The following is an 18984-nucleotide window of genomic DNA, read 5'->3' as shown; positions in this document are numbered from 1 at the left end:
TTTGAACACTATAAAGTTGCAACAGTTTTATACAAATGATGAAATACCACTTCTTGTTCCCTTCATTGCTCTTCCATAACAGGCAACAAACCCCAAACAATTTCCAAAGAAATATACCATTTAAGGCTGTCAAATGAGCATGAACTCTAATAGCTTTTTCTAACCAAGAACAACATTAGAATATTCAGCTTAAAGCTTCTACATTTCTTCAATATTTCAAGATATTTTTTACTATTCAATATGATGAACACAGCCTTAAAGTAATTTTTAAGAATACACAGATGTCTTTTTGATGTGGTGCCATTTAAGATCTTCATATTGTGGACTTAAAACCAAAACTGAGTATGAAAAAGGAAAGCACTTAAGCACTTGCTTAATTTTAAGCACCTAAGTAATTGTACTTAGGCCCAGAGTACTTCACATGTTGCAGAATTAAACCTTAAGTAACAGCCAGATACACATGATAAAAATTCAAAGATATTTTTAAATGGAAAAGAAACAGATTTTTCTGTGACCTGAAAAATACCAACATTGTTTTCAAATTCCTGAAGATTGCACGTCTCATCTTGGAAATCTTCAGTTATCATATGAAAACCTACAACAGTTGTCATGCTAAAAGCCATCATTTATCAGGAAGACCAGCTTTTCCAGAACTTACTTTCATCTACTCAACCTGAGAACGGGAACAGAGCAACACTATTCTCTATCAGGTAAGGAAGCAAATCCAAACAGAAGTTGAGAAACCACAGACTCCTAAGCCACCTTCCTCTCTCAACTTAGCGAACTTTAGCCCACACTAGTGCATGATGTTAAATGCCACTAATTTTTAAAAAAAAAAAAAAAAAAAAAAAAAGTGGTAACTTTGACCCTTTTCATTTTCTATTCATTCATACACAAGTTACAGATTAGGAAGATTAATGAGCAATACCTATCTCCTCCTCACTTTCCCCATTTGAAAGTCAGTGTTGTCATGACGTGACTACCCCACCGCAACCAAAGCCAGCATTTCAGCAGAGCCAGGAGAACCAAGTGCACACAGAACACAGGAGTGTTTTATTCCCTGTTTTTGTTTGTTCCGGTAAACAACTGATCAATACTTTGACTAAAAGGAACATTTGCAATCTATTGACGTCTTTGACATCTGTAAAAGCGTTAATATCAGAATATGAGTGATGGAAATCCACTGCAGGTTTTCCAATGCAACCAAGGGCAGCTGTTAAAAATTCTTACACAAATACTCCCTCCCACCCGTAAGAACCCCAAAACAAAAATCTCAAGCCAAATCCCACCTTTTACAAAAAACACCATTCAAGCCTTCACATTTTGAGACAAAACCCCTATTGGCTTATTCATTATTCTGAGCTGAAAGTGCACCACAGTGCTCTCGGGGTGATGTGTAGGGAGACTGATGCTCTCTGGCCACACATGGACAGATAACACTACTGCACACATCTGCTTGAGGATCTGTACCAGTAACAGGACAAGTTAGTCGGCTACTGAAAAAAAAGACCAAAAGAAAACCCCAACCCTAATGCCCTTGATGCTACTGGGGAGGGGAAGGAGGAGTTGGAAATCTGCTGCATTAGCGAGGTGCCAGCCCCTCACCATACGGACACAGCAACTCTGTCCCGCTCTGCTGCTCCATGGTCAGAGAGTGAGCCTGTCCCACTAAACCACAGCCCTTCCACAAGCCTGGGCACATGGCAAGTTTCTCAGAAGAAAATCCTTCTGTCCTCTCAGCAGAGCTATAAAAGAGATAGAAAAGGACAGACCACTACTGCTTCAGGTGTCAGATCTCACTGACCACCCATGGAACACTCATCCAACTCAGACCTGTGTGTCATTCTCCACAGAAGAAGTTTTTCCCTTCCTTGGATGGGAATCTTTTTGGGCATGCTCCTCATCATTCCAGGGCAGGCAGATAAAGCGTGGTTAAGTACGTGATCCTGTTTGGTATACTCTTTTTCCTCTATCTACTGCCTCTTCAGACCCATATGAAGAGGCAGAATTCCAAGGGACCAGGCAAGAAATACCTACCAAATGTTCCACGTTTTCTATAAATGACAGCAAAAAATTTGCTAACGACTATTTCTATTCCCAGACATACTGTCACCACAGTACACACTAAGCAACCCCTGTTCTTCCTCCACTCTTCCACTTGCTCAAGAAGCAAGAACGCACCAGCACGAAGCATAAAAAATGGTGCAAAAAGAGGTAGTGAGATCTCACAGAGAGGAATTTAAGGGGGAGAAAGACCTGAGAAAAACCTCAAAGGAGGAACACAGTCAGAGAAAAACTAAAGCAATTGCTAAACGTTTTGCTTAAGTTGTTGTGCACGTCATTGAGCTCTTCCCCAGTGCCACAGCACTACTTCAGTGGAATTGCACCATGGACACATTGAGTCCTCACTGCCTGCCCCAGGTGGTCAGCATCACCTTGCAGCTGCTTCCCAATCAGAAAAGGTAACTTTGATATCTGATAAAAATCTGCTACACCATGCACCCATTACTTGACATTGTATGACTGTGTGAAACAGCACAGCATGGCCTCACGTACAAAAAAGTATGCAGTCCTTCAGTGTAGCTGAAGGCCACTGAGTCCCAATTTGTGTGTTTATAAATGGGAAGCCCTATGGGAAGGTTCAGCACACTCTCAGTGAATGGAAATACTTCAGCCACAGTTAGATCTGGTATTGTAAATGATGTTCCTTTCTCATGATGCAAAGTTAAATGCTTAACACTCATCCAATCTTCCCTGACACAACTACTTCCTATGAAGGAGCTGATACAACAACATGCTTAGATTCCTGATGGTGTGACAGCAGTTTTGCACAAATGAAACAAAAAACTGTGGAAACTGGGCATCCAGAACTATCAACAGTGAGATACAATACTACGGCAAGGACATATCAAGCCACTTTATTTTTAATGAGGTGATTTAGTCTAAAACACTGAACTTTGTAACATGCATGTGCAAATCAAGGTCCATTGATGCTGAAGAGGCTGGAAAAGGTAGGAAATGAGATGGACTCCAAACCAGCTCTGTTTAAGGTATGTTAAGCTCAAAAGCCATGGCAACTTTCAGCAAACAAAATACAGACACTCCTGCTATAATTTTGCTTCTGAAACATCAACCAGTGCTGCACCCAAACCATTCCCGACTGCTATGTTCTGATACAAGACAAAACAAGATCTACTGTTTTGTTATAATCCTCTGTGCAAGGGGGGAAAAAAGATGTAAGACACCATAACATCCCTGGAGCATGAACTCATGAAAGCAAATCATATTAAGCACCATAGTAAAATAACCTTCACAGAAGAGGATGTATGTAATCAGCTAAAATGTAGCTGCTAAATTGCAGAGTAATGCAACCATGTCTGTCAACTGCATATTTCGTAAGAGTGAAGATGCTTAAGGTTAAATGGAAAACTGCTATTAGGAAACCATTTTTCTTGAGCACTAAATGCATTAGTTTTCTAAAACAATCAGTACACCGGGTACTTACAAAAAGGTATGTTTATAATCTCTGATTAGCAAAACTGCTCTTAATGGCTTTTTGTACTACCACATTCACTGTTCATAAAAATACCAACATACAAGAGAGAATGCAGATCTGAGGCAAAGCTTGCAGCACAAAACCCTCTGAACACAGCATCTAAAGGGACCGTAAGAATCAGTTTATAGATTCCTGAAACAATATGATTAGCTAGTACTCGTTTCCATCCAACCCAAACCTGGAGCACCCATTCCTATGTTATGTGCATGTAACAACCTTTTTCATTCAGTATCATGATTTTAATGCATTGAATTCCAGGAAAGGAGGCAGTAACAGAGCTTGTTTGGGCATTCAATGATTTCATTAGCTACTTCCTAAAACAGTCCTCAGGGCACAGGATACAAACCTGCCAGAAACAGGAGTATGGATAGAAACTCACACATGAAGGAATGAGCAGCAAATTCTTAATTTCTTTCCACTCAAGTCAAGGAACTTGTTCCTTCTCCTCCCAGCACCTTTACACTGATTTTAATGTACTGCTTCCAAGCACAGAAGGGATGCCCGCTTACCCAGACACCTGCACATTTCTGCAGCCTTGTATCGCCAGTGCTGCACCAGCGCATGGTGTGCACCCAGTTCTTCTGTATGGTACAGCTATAAAGCACTAAGTGAAATCCTACTCCTCTGTTACACAGGGTAACTAAAAGGAGAATTAATCCCAGTTAAAGGTGAGTGACATTTATGCATTATTAAGGAAAACGGAAAGCCAGCTTTCCTGTATCAACTGTGATTTGAATACACAAATACGCTTCTAAGGACTTGAATCAGCACTAATAGAGTTTGTTGATACTAGTGAATTCTGCAGAGTCTTGAACTTTTGCTAAAGGACTTTTTCTTCCCCTTTTTAAAAATGCAAGGCAGTCTAAATATGCTAAAACAAGCAGAGCATATAAGACAAAGGAAGGTACAAATACGGACAAAGCTCAGTAAGATGACACAAACCTAATAGGAAAAAATAAAAAAAGAAGAACTTATGCTAGATCTTACTGTGGTAAGTGTCGAAAGTCTTCTGAATACTGTTCATATTTGTAGTTCACAACATGCCACTGGGAACTGTAGTATTTACAAGCCTAAAGAGGAAAAACACAAACAACAACAATAGAATTACTACAGCTATTTAGACTCAAGAAGGTTAGAGAACTAAGAAAGATCCGAGGGAGTCCTTTGTGCTAGAGAACATATTCTTCTCTTTTATAACTGGGTGCACAGTTCTTAAAGGAAAGTCAGAGTCATATGCTTCCACATTTTGAAGCACAATTTCCCTTTTAAATCAAATGTACTGAATCATACAAGATGAAGGCGGGGGCTGATAGAAATTTAACATGCTTTACTGATTCTCATCTACTCTGTATGAAGCATCATTAGATTCTATCGCTACTGCCTCAAAAGACATTACCTAGTTTAGGCCTGACTTTCTCCAGGGACATTAACTATACATTTTTTGTTTGCATCCTGTTTCATTACCTAAGCCTTCCATTGTAAATACTTTTGCCCTACTCTTTTTATCCACCTTGTTGCAGCACAAGCCCTCTACTTCTTGTTCTGCCCTTAAGAATTGATCATTAACCTTTTAACAACATTCAGGAATATATTAATAGGACTATCATTTCTCACCAGAGTCTAATCTTCCCTTCCACATTGAATTTGCTCAGTCATCTCATCATCTCCTTGTAGTCTTTATTTTCTAAAAAATTTCTTGCTGGTTTTGCATTCATCTTTTGAAATTGTTCTTAATATATCAATCTCCCTTAAATAAGGGAACCAGACCTGAACAAAGACTACACCGAAGGACTTTGCTATGCTGTCAAATAGACCAGAATAACTGTGATTCATTCAATGCAGAACTTTTATCAATGCAATTAAACACAACATGACATTTTTAAAGGCAACAAGATGCATGCAATATGTACAGTTATTGATAAGGTACACACCTACAAGAAAAATGACACAATTTCAGGATTTCCAGTGATTCTTGCTACAGAATGTAAAATACAAATTGATACTTGTATGGTATTCTATTATTTTCTCCCCACACTCCACCTGAACATTTGCACCAGCCCATGTGAGATGGACACGAAGAAAGGGAGGGATCAAGCCTAAAACCTAACAGCAGAAGCTGCTGCCCAAGACCATAGGGAACGGGAGGCACGTCACGAAGGAAAATGGTGGAGATCTACAGTAGAGAAAGAAGCAGCAGCATTGTAAAGAATCAGAGGTGGGAACAGGAAAAAGTCTCACGGAAAGGCATGGGAAGGATGAGACTCCACAAGACAAAGAGAATGGAATAAAGGATGGATCAAAGATATTTAAATACCAAAAGCTATGCAGAGAAAGTGGAAGAAAAGGCAATAAAGGGACAGGATAAATGAGTACTCCTCCTACCCGGAGTATTCCCTCTCCTCCCTGCCAGCCTCTTCTGAAGCTCCCATGGCAGTCATTGCTTGCACAGTGGTCTCTACCTCAGAGGGACAGGGAGGGGATTACCAGGCTGCTGGAGCAAAAACCGAGATGGGCTGAAAACTTAAAGGTGGTGCTTTCTGAATTACTCGGCACTGGCTTAACAAATCTCCTTTTTAAATCTTCTGTAAAACATGCAGAGTATGTAACCACAAGTTAATTTAGGAAGTCATCTTGGATGTGGTCACAGTCTTCCGTGACAGCTTTATTAGTTTTAGAGTATGGAAAAGGCGGCAAGGAAGCGGATGCACATTTATAGGCAGTTCTCTCCCACTCTGACGCTGAACTGAGCAGTTCAGCACAACCAAAGGCACTCTGCGGCAAACATACTCCATGTGGATCTAGCATCTACTCTCCGGTCTGACATAAACCCTCGTTATCCTACAGGATGCAGAATACAGTGTGACCATTAGACAATATAAAATAATCATGTATTTGCTGAGAATGAACATAATACTATAGCATTACAGCTGACTAACTCTGCGACTTGCAGGGTCAGGTCCAAAGCCTACCTCTGACAACCATGTTCCTACACCACTCCAACATTTGCACTTTGCCTTTGAATAGAGGAAAAAAACCAAACAACCAAAACCAACCTTTCTGTTTTGTGAATCTTCATGAAATGACTCGGTCACATTTGTATTCATGTGATCTAAGTTTTAGTTAAAACTATTTGATAGTCACCTGGGCTATAAGAATACTCTTACAAGAGCAATATATACTGTTCTACATAAGCCAATGAAAAGCTCATTCATTGAATGTCTGGGGATGAACACAGACCCTCCAATTCACACTTCACTCTCTACTTGGCAAACGCAAACCAACTGAACCTTCTACAGAAAGGACCACTTTTTCCCCTGTGGTACTTTCATTACAAAATATTCTACTTAGCAGATGCAATTAAAGCCCACAGAGAATTCTCAACGCAGGCTTTTATTGCAAACATTATAGGCTGATGTGTTCAAAAAACCAGTTGTGAATAACATATAGAGCGGGCCACAGTATTTTAGCTTATAACTATAAAGGTTTATTGTGCTCCTCCAAGAAAAAGCTAATCAAAATAAAAATCAAAGGGGACAAGCAGCACATTCAAGTATCATTCAGTAAATTCACAAAAGGCAAGCCAATTCAGTGCAACAGCTAATGCTGTTCTTGAACTTGCTTGTTGGGGTTATCCGTTGTAAACTAGATCTAGTTTAAAAAAAAATTACAGCATTTTCTCTTCAGAATATCCCAACTAAAAATCAAATACTTCTGCTGACTGTACTGACTATTAAAGATTTTTTTTTTTTAATTGGAAATTATTATTGGAAATTGAATTTTAGCAATGAGGAAATACACCTGCAAACCTGATTTGAGGAGTAAGAAAAACCTTTCTAGAGGCAGCGGTTTCATCAAGAGGCCAGAGCTGGATCCTACTGTCCCTGGCAAAGAGTGGAAGCACCAGTGCAGGGGCTGTTGAGCTCAAGTGGACTGTGGGGGAGGAAAAATATAGACAGACAAATGGAAGCTTTGGGATGTGGGAGGTTTGGCACGTTTGCATGAACTTTCCTACTGCATTGTTGACCAGGCAGGCTGCACAGCCCATTCCCAAGGGCCCTATCAAATTCAGGGCATTTCTTTTCTTTTTTCTTGTTGCCCAGCTGGCCTAATTTTTCCTTAGAGAGACAGACAACCCTGCAAGTTTTTTCCACCTGTAACTTCTTAGCACTGGTTCTAGCAATGACAGCACAATGGCCACCACAGTGAAAGAGGCGCTTAAAAAAGATTTACCCTGCAATGCAAATGAACCTTTTGAAGAAAAAAAAAAAAAAAAGAAAAGAAAAGAGAACGGGAAGTGAGAGAAACACAAAACACCCTGAAACATTTGAAAGGAACTCCCCTGTTTACATTCTCTCTAAGATAGCGCTAGGTATGTGGTCTTTGGAAATACAGATGCACATATGATAAAAGTAATTCATGGAACAACCAGGCTTCTTGCATGCACAGAGCAACCCTGCCACGTCACTCACCTTTGAAGAGTGGCTATGTCTGACGTGGAAAGCAGGAGATGTTGAACAGGGAAGGGCAAGCCCATGCATGAGCTTGGAAACAGAGAGCAAAGACCTTCCAGAGCTGGATGTGAGCAGAGTGCTAAAGGGGAAGCTGCAGAGATGGCTCTGTGCTCTGCCCCGTGACCGGGGACATGTGTGGCACTGCTCATAGAGCCTTCCCAACCACACCTCCCTCTTGTGACCTCTGCTGCAACAACCAAAGGCAGCATGTAGGGATTTGGCAAGGTCGAAGACGGCGTGATCACCCTGGCTTGAAATTCAGCCCGCCACCCCAGGCCTACCCCTGCTCCCTTACGCCCGCGACAAGCACGGCAGTGTCAGGGGCTAGCTGCTAGTGTAGCTGCTAGCAACCTGCACCTTCATTTTGGGGCTCTCGAAGCTGTTTCCAAATTAACGCAGTTCACACATATAGTAAAGACCAGTGACACAGCAGTGTAACAAAACAAAACATTAAAACACGCTATTGAAGTATTAAACATTTTAAAAATGTATTTATGTCTTGTGCTATCAAAAGACCCACTGTCCTTTAATAATGTATGCCACTGTTCTGACACTACAGTTCTTTAAAGTACTGACAGCACTTAGATTTTGAAGTTGAGGAAATCTACACTGTGATGAGCAATAGTAAAACTTTCTTTGTGACATTTATCAACAGGAGTTCCCATTTTAATTTGACTTTGAAATATGAAAGAGCAATGCAGATTAGTGTGTTAATAAAAAAGCCTCAGAAATCAACTGTATGGACACACAAACACTTTCAATAATTATACAGAAGGCTGTAGCTCTTTTAACATTATGATTAATAAAACTCATGTTTAATCATTACTTACAGATCCTGTAGACACACCCGCAAACTATCAAATAAAAAAATCTCCCAGATGAATGGCGAGGGCTCTGAAAACTTACTACAATTGAGAACTCCAACTTTTGTATCTATTAAATCTACACACGGAAGAGGCGTCCACATGAATACTGTACTGCAGCAGACAAAATGAACTACATCATCCATCAATTGAAATGTCAATATTCTTACACTGTTACTTCATTTTGATGTAGTGCTTTTCAGCCAGCATGGTCCCTACTGCTCTAAGGATGAAGTGTAAGGACTACAATTACGCCCACAAGTGAAAAGGAGCCAACGCTGGGGTGTAGGAAAGCTCAGTCTCAACAGCTCTCCCCAGCAAGCTCGTTTCTTCATTGTCCTCATCTTTAAGAGTCATTTCCATATGTTAAAACACCACAATTTGACATCAAATGTAGAGTCACTAAACAGGTTTAAGTAATGCTGCATTTGCAGAGTGCTGTTAGTATACTCGGTTCTGGGTTTACCTCAGACTCCCTTACTCAACGTGCTGGCAGATTCCAGATGTCGCAGGCAGGACATAATCTCGTCATGCATGCCATCAACTGGCCTCTGTTCCCAGGCTTTTTCCAACAGATTGCTAAGATGACAACTGCTTAGATGTCCGTGATTTGAAAGAAGCAATCGGCTCTAAAATGACTTTTAAAGCTACAAGCGTGCTCAAACACAGCTCGAGAGTGCCAGCAGATTTCTGAAGGAGACAGGCTTGACTTGAACCTCTGCAAGTTGGCCCTTCCATAATACTAACAAGCTCCAAATCAGCCCATCTGCACGATAGCAGGCAATCCACCTCAGTGACCAGTAAGAAGTGCACAGCAGAACGAATGGTAGCAATAGGATTTTAAGAACGCAACGTGAAGCCCACCACCTTTGCTAGAATATGGATGAGACCACCAGCGATAGCCCTTGCCAGCTGATCCAAGGCCCAGCAAGTCACCAAAGGAGCCCTTCCTGTAGCAGCCACCGCCGCTGGATCAGACTCCTGAAGCAAAAAGGATGGGTCAGAAGGTATCTGGTCTGCCTGGGAGGGAGGGATGAGACAGTTTCTAAAAGGCCACTCCAGGCTTATTTTCCACAATTACACAGCATAACCTGGGGAAGCTTCTGCAGCAAGTTGCTCCATCCTCCTTCTGCCCCTGCACAGCTCCCAGCATACCCCTCCTCATCCACAGGACCAGCCCCTCTGCAAACATGCTTCCGAAAAGCATATCCAAGTAACACCTATCATTTCTGGAGGGATCATCTGGCTTAAACTCATTTAAGAAAGGGCAGTTGACAGCTAATGTTTATTTACTTTCTGGATTTTTTTTTTCATATATACCTAAAATTTCTTTCATATAGATACACACGCGCAAATAGTACGCATGCGTGTGTATATGCATGCACACTTCCTGAAAATACTGACTTGATGCAAACCAATATGGGATTAAATATGTTGTAATTAGATAGCTTAAGTTTCTCAAACTAAATATAACTTTGAATTGCAAAATGCATTACCCCTTTATATTTCTGAATGAAATGTGGGAAAAATCCCAAGGATTGCCATTTGATGTGCATATTCAGGAATACAGAGTTGGGAAAGGTGATATTAGGAATGTTTTCACTGACTAAATGGAGGAGTTTTATTTTGTTTCTTGTGGAGTAAATGTTTCTGTTTGCCAAAATTATGGACCACAAGGACAATGCTGACTGGCATAAATACATGCAGCAGACTCTGCGAGGAGTGAGAAAATTCAGAATTTAGGAGGAAAGAGCATGGTACAGTACAGAATTCAAGGAAGTCAGGAATACTTAGAAAAAATAAATGCCAAAGACAATTTTATTCTGGCTTTAAAAGTTTCTGGAAACTTCTCTTTTCTTGGAACCTAGTTTAGTTACTCAAGCTCCTCCTGCCTAAGAAAAGTTAAGGTGGAAAAATCCACAAGGAAAGTATCCTAAGATGACTACAGGTATAGGAATGATCGATTCACAAAGTATTACCTTTAGAATATACCTAATAATTAGGTATAAATTAATAAAGGGACTCAGATATTACTGAATCATAAAAAGTAAAATATTTATTCTCTTTGCATCCTACAGAAAATATTTAGTTATCAAAGGACTATTTATTTATTCAAGTCAACTTTTTTTTTTTTTTTTAAATTTTCATTTTACAGTTTCAGCAGAAAGGAGAAGGTTAGACATCTTAGTTAAAGTAAATTCTTCTGCCTCATCCATTACCATAACATCTGAACATCACCAATGCTGAAAGTCTGTAGTTACTGAGGAATCTAAAAGCTGTATAAGAGAACTGAATTAGATAACTAGAGGCACAAACCTTCCACCACAGGTGGACAGCGTCAAATGTTATCCATACTGAAAGCTTTCCTCAGCAACATCAGCCTCATCCTTCTTCATCTGGCTTGTCAGCTCTTTTGCATCCATAAACCGATATTGCACAGGCAGTCAAGTCATCCTGGCGTGCCTCTGAGTACTGTTTACGATCACTTGAGCAAAGGGAATCTGATCAAATCCCCAAGCTGTCATGTGTATGGATTTTGGTAAGGCCTGGGGGAAAAAAACCTGATCCTTGAAGGACTCTAGCAATAAAAAAGCTAGAGGTGAAAGTAAAGCCTTCCTACTGTCACCAGTAGGAAACAAACACCCAGGAAGAGACAGACAGGGTTTTAAGGCACTATCGCAGACTTCTGATGACCCTTTTAAATGACCTAGCAGTACCTTATAGACAAGACCATCTGAACACCAAATGTCCAGAAGAATAAGACAGGATATCATGGATCCAAGTACTTGAAATAGTTTCAGTACTATGTCCTCACACTGCAGCACATGAAGAAAATTAGTTTCACCTTCAACAGCAGAAACTTCCTTTGTAGTTAACAGACTTGCTCCATGTCTTCATGTCACAAGCTGCTGAACTACAGAGATAGTGTGATATACGCTAATGGTCAGAGAGAGCCATTACCACTTATGGGGAACACCAAAACGGGTTCAGCAAGATGAAGCTGTACACTGCCTTTGTACAGTCCGATCAGGAATTAGACATTTGATCCTGGGTTGCAACAAGTCCAGCTGACCAACAGGTAGTCAAGTATGTATAAGATGGATGCCTTCACTGTTTGTGATATCATAGTACATTTGAAGAAAGACTCCTTCACTGAGTAAAGTGTTGCCTTTTTCACAGCTCCGAAAAAGAAGTGAAGGTCACAAACTCCACTCCTGCACATCTGTACAGAAGTGCTGAACATCAGCCTGGAACACTGCAGATTGCTGCTGCATCAGTACAGATTTGTGCAACTGGTGCAGTGGAATACAATCACAGATCTGCACAGCACCCCATGCTCAGTTTTACTTAATTTTGGACTAGAAACCATCCTCTCCCTGGAGCTTAATTTATTTTATATATAGCTTTTGGCTTTGTGGCAAAGTGGAACATATGCATTACCACTTTAAAAGAGGGTCTTATCCTGCTACTATTCCATGTACAGGCTTATTTCTGTAGTACTGTTTTTTTCCACTGCTTTGCTCCTCTCTCCCCCTCCCTTTGGCTCACTGGTATTGCAGAGAAAGTTAGTGGATGTGCTCAATATGTATTTTACCAGGTTGTCATTAGCATCCCCTTGGAGTACTCAGCTGTAATGATTCCCAGACACTGAGTACTATGTTCCATTTTTAGACCCACCACTTTCTCTGTAAAGCCATGAGCACAGTGCTAGCCTTGCAGCTTGTGGAACCTTAAAATAAAAAGCAGAACCCAAAGTGCTGAAAGGGCAGCGAGGCTTCTGGGAAGGTAGATAATTCCACAAGCTATATTATCTTTTAACCCTACTGCCAGATTAAGAAAGATGGCAAAGTTCAGGCAATTTGACCTGGCAGTAAGTTGTTATTGCTCTTTCTAGACCTGTTGGACAGAAATAGGGCCAGCCTGTAAAATATCATGTTGCATACAATTCAACAGCTACATTTCTGCCTAATCTTGGATTTTTTTCTAATCCCTGTGTTTATCTGCAACTGATTTTTCCTCCACAAATTATCTTGCAGTTATAGTGCATATGAGCCCATACTCATTCAGATCAGGAAGCCAGGTGTGAAAAATCCCAATCTGTGAAAAAAAAGGCAGAGAACACACACATTATGGGCTAATTATAAGTGTTTGGAATTAAATATCTTATAGAAGCTGGCTGAAAAATTGGTTTCATAAATCTGTTTTGTTAATGCAAATGATGAGCTATACTTTACATCTCTAGTGAAAGATGGGGAAGGTTCAGCGAGCCATCTAAGGTAACTTCCTTTGAACAGTGCAGCCAGCACCTCCAACATCCTTCAAAGTGATAAAACCAGTGACAACCTGAAACATCCCTGAAGTAGCAGGAAGAGCAATCGTCTACAATCTGAGATCATGTCTGGAAACAATAAAACTGTAGTTTTTTTAAAGGCAGAGCAATTAATCACTGCTGGTGGGGGTCTAATAGCCATGGAAGAACTTTGCTTGACTTTCTGCTGTGAAGATAGAATAGACTCTAAACGTGGACAATAAATATAAACCCCTACACATCCTTCACAGTGCAACTACTCCTCAGATAGCTATAATATACACCTCCAAATAAGATACATGCCTTGTATCTTCTAACTCTAACAGTGTAAACCAGTGTCAAACAGTTATCTTTTTTGGAAAGATATCAATATTTTCAAGTGCAAAGTGCACGGATGACCCATGATTGGCACTCATGTAAAAATACCAACAACAGGATCAGTGGACTAGTAGTCTGGGTGTGTCTAGTAGTGACAGGGAAAGCAGCTGGAAAACAACAGAGTAAGAGGCTGATTCAGTGCATTCACAATTTTCTAGACACAAACATCTCAGAATAGGCACCTGCAGATATGCTGTTAACCCTCCCCCTCCTTCTGGCCTCCAAAATTCAAACCTGATTCAAATCACCTAAACAATATTAAAGAAAAAAGATGTTAATTATAATCATAGCAAGCCGGCCCCAAACCCTTTGTTTTATTTAAAATTAAAGGATACACACACTAGATATTTACCTCTTTAACAAATAAATTTTCTGCTTTTTGTTCTGCATCTTCAGGTACAGAAGGGTACAGCGTCCTGATTTCCAGTGAAATTGTGTCTGTCTGACAAGAAACAAAAAAAGGCAAATTAGTCAGAGTGACAGAACAGCAGTTTTGTCTCCTGAAGACGTTAAGAACCTTATTATTATGGCTTGCATTTTTCAATTTGTCATGCAGCCAATACACATGCACACCAACAACTACAACCCAGCTCCTGCCCACACATGCTATTCAATACTATCAGCTAAAGCATTCATTACAAGCAAGAGCGGTGTTCAAAAAGGCTGTTCCAAGAAAATTTGCTTCAGTCTCTGAGGTTTCTGACAAAAAAAGTCATCGTCTTCCCTACACGCTCTCCCAGAAATATACGCCAAATCCAACAGCGTTACTTGCTTCCTCCACTTCCCTTCTGCACTTCATGCCTTTTCAGCAAGGAATGTGGAAACAGGACTAAAAGCTTTGACTCTTTTGGAAGGAGAAGAGAAGAGCAGAGCGTCCTCCCAGTAAATTGCAAAAGGACTGCCACAGGACAGCTTGATGGCTGGAAAATAAGTGCAACCAGGCAACAGCTTCTCAGTGGGGCATTGCCATCCACAGGTACAGACAGCAGAGCAGGATTAACATGGGACTCCTGATGCTTCCTGCAACCTCCTTTCAGACTCAACAGATGCTGCACAAATTAAGCCATTTTTTTTGAAAGCAGCTCCTGACTGAGCTGGCTTGTCAGGCCCCACAGCAGAAAACCACACGGAGAAGTGGATCTCCAGAAGGTCTCCACTAGGAGCCAAGCTTCCCTTAGTTCCCACCAGGCCAACAAGCGTCCAGGGCCACCAGCAGTGCTCCTCTGCGTGACCCAGGGACTCCATGCTGAGATCAGGCAAGGCAGACACTTTGCAAGTCACACGAGAGGAAGCTTTGGGGTATTTTGAATTGATCCACAGATCTGGCCCACTCATTTTCTCTGCCATAAGTGGTGAAAACAGACAAAACCAAACCCCAGCAGACCAGATCATGCTCTCAGTTACAATGGAGTAACTCCATCACTCAAGACAATGAAGGACTGAAACCAAACCAAATCTGATCTCCCAAGCTCACTTTCTTCTGTTCCATTACAGAAAGGCATATGATTTCCGAAGCAAGGCCTATGGCATACAACTGGTTCACTATGAAGAACCACTACTTACTAGTACCATGAAGCAGTCTGCAATATCTACTGTGCCCCTGGAAGATCTCCTCCCAATCCCCAGCCTCAGACTAAAAAGTGATGTTTTTTCTCTACAAATTGAAGCACCCAGACTCTACGCGACAATTGCCTGGGTATTATTGACTGCATTTTTTCCTTGCAGCTTACACAGACCACACCGATTCCCCCCCATCACTTTCCATACGAGTAATTATGAAAGGCAGGCATGTATCACTCGGGCAGATGCAAACATCATGGGACTCCCCAAACTTTTTCTGTTTCATCTGGATAGCTCAGGATACGACACAATTAAAACACTTTGGCTCCCACAAATAACAATGGCGCCTTGTAGACACTACAAAGTGAAAAAAAAACCCTGTTGTTTTGACAAACTAAGCTCAGTTTCCTAAATGCGGGTTCCTGGGCTCTACCCAGCTGTATTACCAAAGCCTGCGTGCAGTGGAGGTTTACACGATCATTTAGTCTATGAGTAAAAGAGACAGCAAATGGAGAAGTATGAATTTTCAGGCCACAGTTAGTAATAGTGAAGATGTCTGAATTCTTGGTTGCTTAGGGACTTCCCAGCAGTACCCACAGTCTCTGGAACGCACTTCATTACTTTTACTTCACACATACATGACATTTTAAGTCCCATTTTTAAGAAGTCCCGAGAAGACACAATCCCTGAGCACAGCTGAAGACCCACGGGTGCCCCTGAAGTCCACCATACGGAGTTCTTCCCGGGGCCGTGGCCCCGCCACCAGCAGCAGCAGCCACAAAGCATGCATACCGTCCTTCCATGATATCACCACTGCTGAAGATTAGCTGCTGTTTCCAGACTAAGGCAGAGTGGGAGGCCACAAAGAAGAGATGTGTGATGCACTCTACCTTGCACTGACCCCGTCGGGCTGGTGACTAAGCTGCAGAGAGACCAACAACCTCTTCTGCTTACCCATAACAAAACTTATCTGCCCCATGTATTATGCAGAAGATAGTTTCCAGTATTTTTTGGTTTTAGTTAAGACTTATAGTAAGTAAAATTTTTTATCTAGCACAACGCTTCTTGTCAACTGATACCCACACTGACCAAAGACAGCTAACATTTGCCTTAATGGGGTCATTGTGCCTCCCTTCCCTTACACAGCTCATTAAAAAGACTGTGGCTGAACAAGACATGTAACTCAAGCCCACTGTTTCACCTGTGCTACACTCCCCCACTTTCTTTCTCAACAAGACTGCACTTGAAAGAAACAAACACAGCCGTGCAAAACACAGAAATCGGGTAACATTGGGCTTGTCGCATTTGCAGACTTTGCCAAAGAATATCACAGGTTTATTTACATAGAATTAGAACATGGAAAAACTTGTGTACTGTTATATTTAAAGTTGTTTTAAAAACTACAAAGCACTTCCCTTCTGAGAATTAGTTATGTTCGACCACTTAGCTGCAAAAGCCTTGCCACAAAAACACTTCCTGTTCATAGCTGATTACTTCCAAAGTTAAATGCTCTTAAAGGCTGATCAGTCATAGCATTGTATTCACCAAAATCTTTTTACTTCAGAAAACAACTAAATTTCAACAACAGACTAAGTGTTTCTGAAAGGGTCATAAAAAAAAAATAAAGGATATTTACAGAATTCAGCATTTATAAGTGTGCTTTGAATCCAGCCTAATTTTCTAATGTTTAGGCAATCATAGCAATTACCTGTTCAAATCAACTACCTTCTCATTTGTGCATACAAACTGTGATAATCAAATAATGTAGGTATCAGCCTAAACGATTAAATTCCATAATTCTTCTGAATTTTTTTTAATCTATTTTATATAAATATCCTATATCCAGCAAAGATTTCTGGCATTCAGCCAGGCTGTCTCATTTGCATAAACTCTGGGTCCCAGGTGCTTGATTAGCTACAAGGTTGTTTTAATTAAGCACCCTCTCTTGCTACATCCACTTTCTACAGTGAAAGCCACAAGTTAATATTGCTCCTTATCAACGATTGATTAGGAATAATGTTTTCAGGCAGTGTCTACTTCCCACTGACACAGTGAGTTTAGTGTTTGAAAATGGAGTTCTAACTCCATTAGCCATTTCAAACATTTTCACTCTGAATCTATTCTAATAGCTTTCAGTCTGAAAGCATGTTACCAGTGGTTAAATCTTTAGACGGATGCATCAAAAATGATTATATTACTTCCTGAAATGGCAGCCCTTCTAAGAGAGCTAACCGCACATGGGCAGAAATGCTGCTGTATGTTAATACTCAGATTCAACCTCTCTAAAGAAAAGCTGCTCAGCCCCATTTTCATCCAAGCAACCAGATTTAGTTAACATTACCAAAAACTGTAATGAGTTAGTCCATCAAATTAAAAAGCAGGCTAAGATGCAACTTTGCTGTACTAACACCATCATGCAAATGCTGTCGCTATACGGGGTTCCTGACAGGCTGCTGTCACAGCACAGACCTCACCGAGGAGGTACATTTACAGGACAGATTTTGCCCCATTGCTCACTGAATCACGCTCAGTGTGAGAGGCTGTGCTCTGCCCACACACTGTTTGCTTTGCTGACTGCATTAGCTCTCTCTATTTAAATAGTTGGAGTGCATCCCTCCAAGCCTAGATACCTCTCTCGCTTTTCTGCTCCTCCCAGCCGATGCGAACTTGCAAGTCAATGATACCCATACCACATTAATCATGAGAATAATGGACTCAATTTCTGCTCCTCTAAGGATGAGCAGATACTGCCCATCACATGGGAAAGTGGGAGATAAGTCATGTGCTATTGAAAATAACCCATGATCTTACCACTGTAACTCTTCTGATCTTAGAAATAAGTCAGGTTTACAGGGTTATTTCCAAGGAGGCTCTAAGTCCTGTGCTTAGAGCTGCCCCTATGGCACACATGCTCTGTTTCATGTGAAGAGGCAGCACCGCGCGTACTCTTGCCCTCTCCCCTTAAAGATGCATCTAGTTCTGTTGTGAACTTCTGTACCCGAACGAATAACTATTTGTCCCTGCACAACATCTAGATAGCAGAGGTTTCACAATCTGAAAAATAGGGAGATCTTGGCTATTCCTTGTTCAGAGCTAAAAAAAAAGAAGCCTGGAAACAGTCACACCTGCAGTGATGGAGAATTATCAGCACTGCACGACTCAGCCCCTCTTCTAAGGCCTCTATGATACTTGAAGGGCACCTGCATGGGCTTTCAAAAGCTCAGAACCACGAACATGTCAGACTAAACTTCAACAGGTTTTGCATTACACAGGTAAGCTTTGCCATCTTACACCTGTCCTAAATTTAGGCAATTAATTACTATTTCTACTGCAGGCTTAAATCAGACATTCAGCCATATTTATACAATTAGTTTAAGAAAGTCTGAGTTCCACTTTTCAAACAGAGATTTAAAAAAATAGTATGTGGGGAGGGGAGGAGGAACAAATTTTCATGACCCAGAGAGTTTAACATGCTTTTACACCATATCAAATTGAAATACCTATTAAATACTTTCAGCTACCTTTTTATGACAATTAACTTATATTTATCAACATATTGTTAACATATATTTAGTTACCAAACCTCCACACAAGCAAAGGTATTAGCAAAGGGGTGCTGAGCCTGTTGCCACTAAGGGAGGGTACCAATGATGCTATGCAAGACTTGAGGTCCTGGAGAGATTTGAAAAAAGACTGCTGGGTGTTCAGTGACATGAAGAAAGGACAAAAAAATACTTATGAATGGACACAGCAAGCATTTTGCTTGGACACATGAAGGTGCTTAGGAGCAGAAGTACAAATGTACGA

The 18984-nt window shown here is 40.9% G+C and overlaps 1 protein-coding gene across 1 annotated transcript in view; it reads right to left on the bottom strand.

The window, feature by feature from the left end:
* Positions 1-18984, bottom strand: part of DOCK10 (dedicator of cytokinesis 10) — a 170012-nt gene that overhangs the window by 84915 nt on the left and 66113 nt on the right. Inside the window, exons 3-4 of the mRNA XM_075716454.1 lie at positions 13970-14059; positions 4544-4626 (exon numbers count right to left, since the gene is read on the bottom strand). Coding sequence (XP_075572569.1) covers positions 4544-4626; positions 13970-14059 — 173 coding nt within the window. The remainder of the gene's footprint in view (positions 1-4543; positions 4627-13969; positions 14060-18984) is intronic.

The sequence above is a fragment of the Pelecanus crispus genome, chromosome 9 (genome assembly GCF_030463565.1).
Source record: "Pelecanus crispus isolate bPelCri1 chromosome 9, bPelCri1.pri, whole genome shotgun sequence".
Taxonomy (NCBI): Eukaryota; Metazoa; Chordata; class Aves; order Pelecaniformes; family Pelecanidae; genus Pelecanus; species Pelecanus crispus.
The sequence above is the reverse complement of the archived record's forward strand: the minus strand, read 5'-3'. Positions and strand labels throughout refer to the sequence as shown.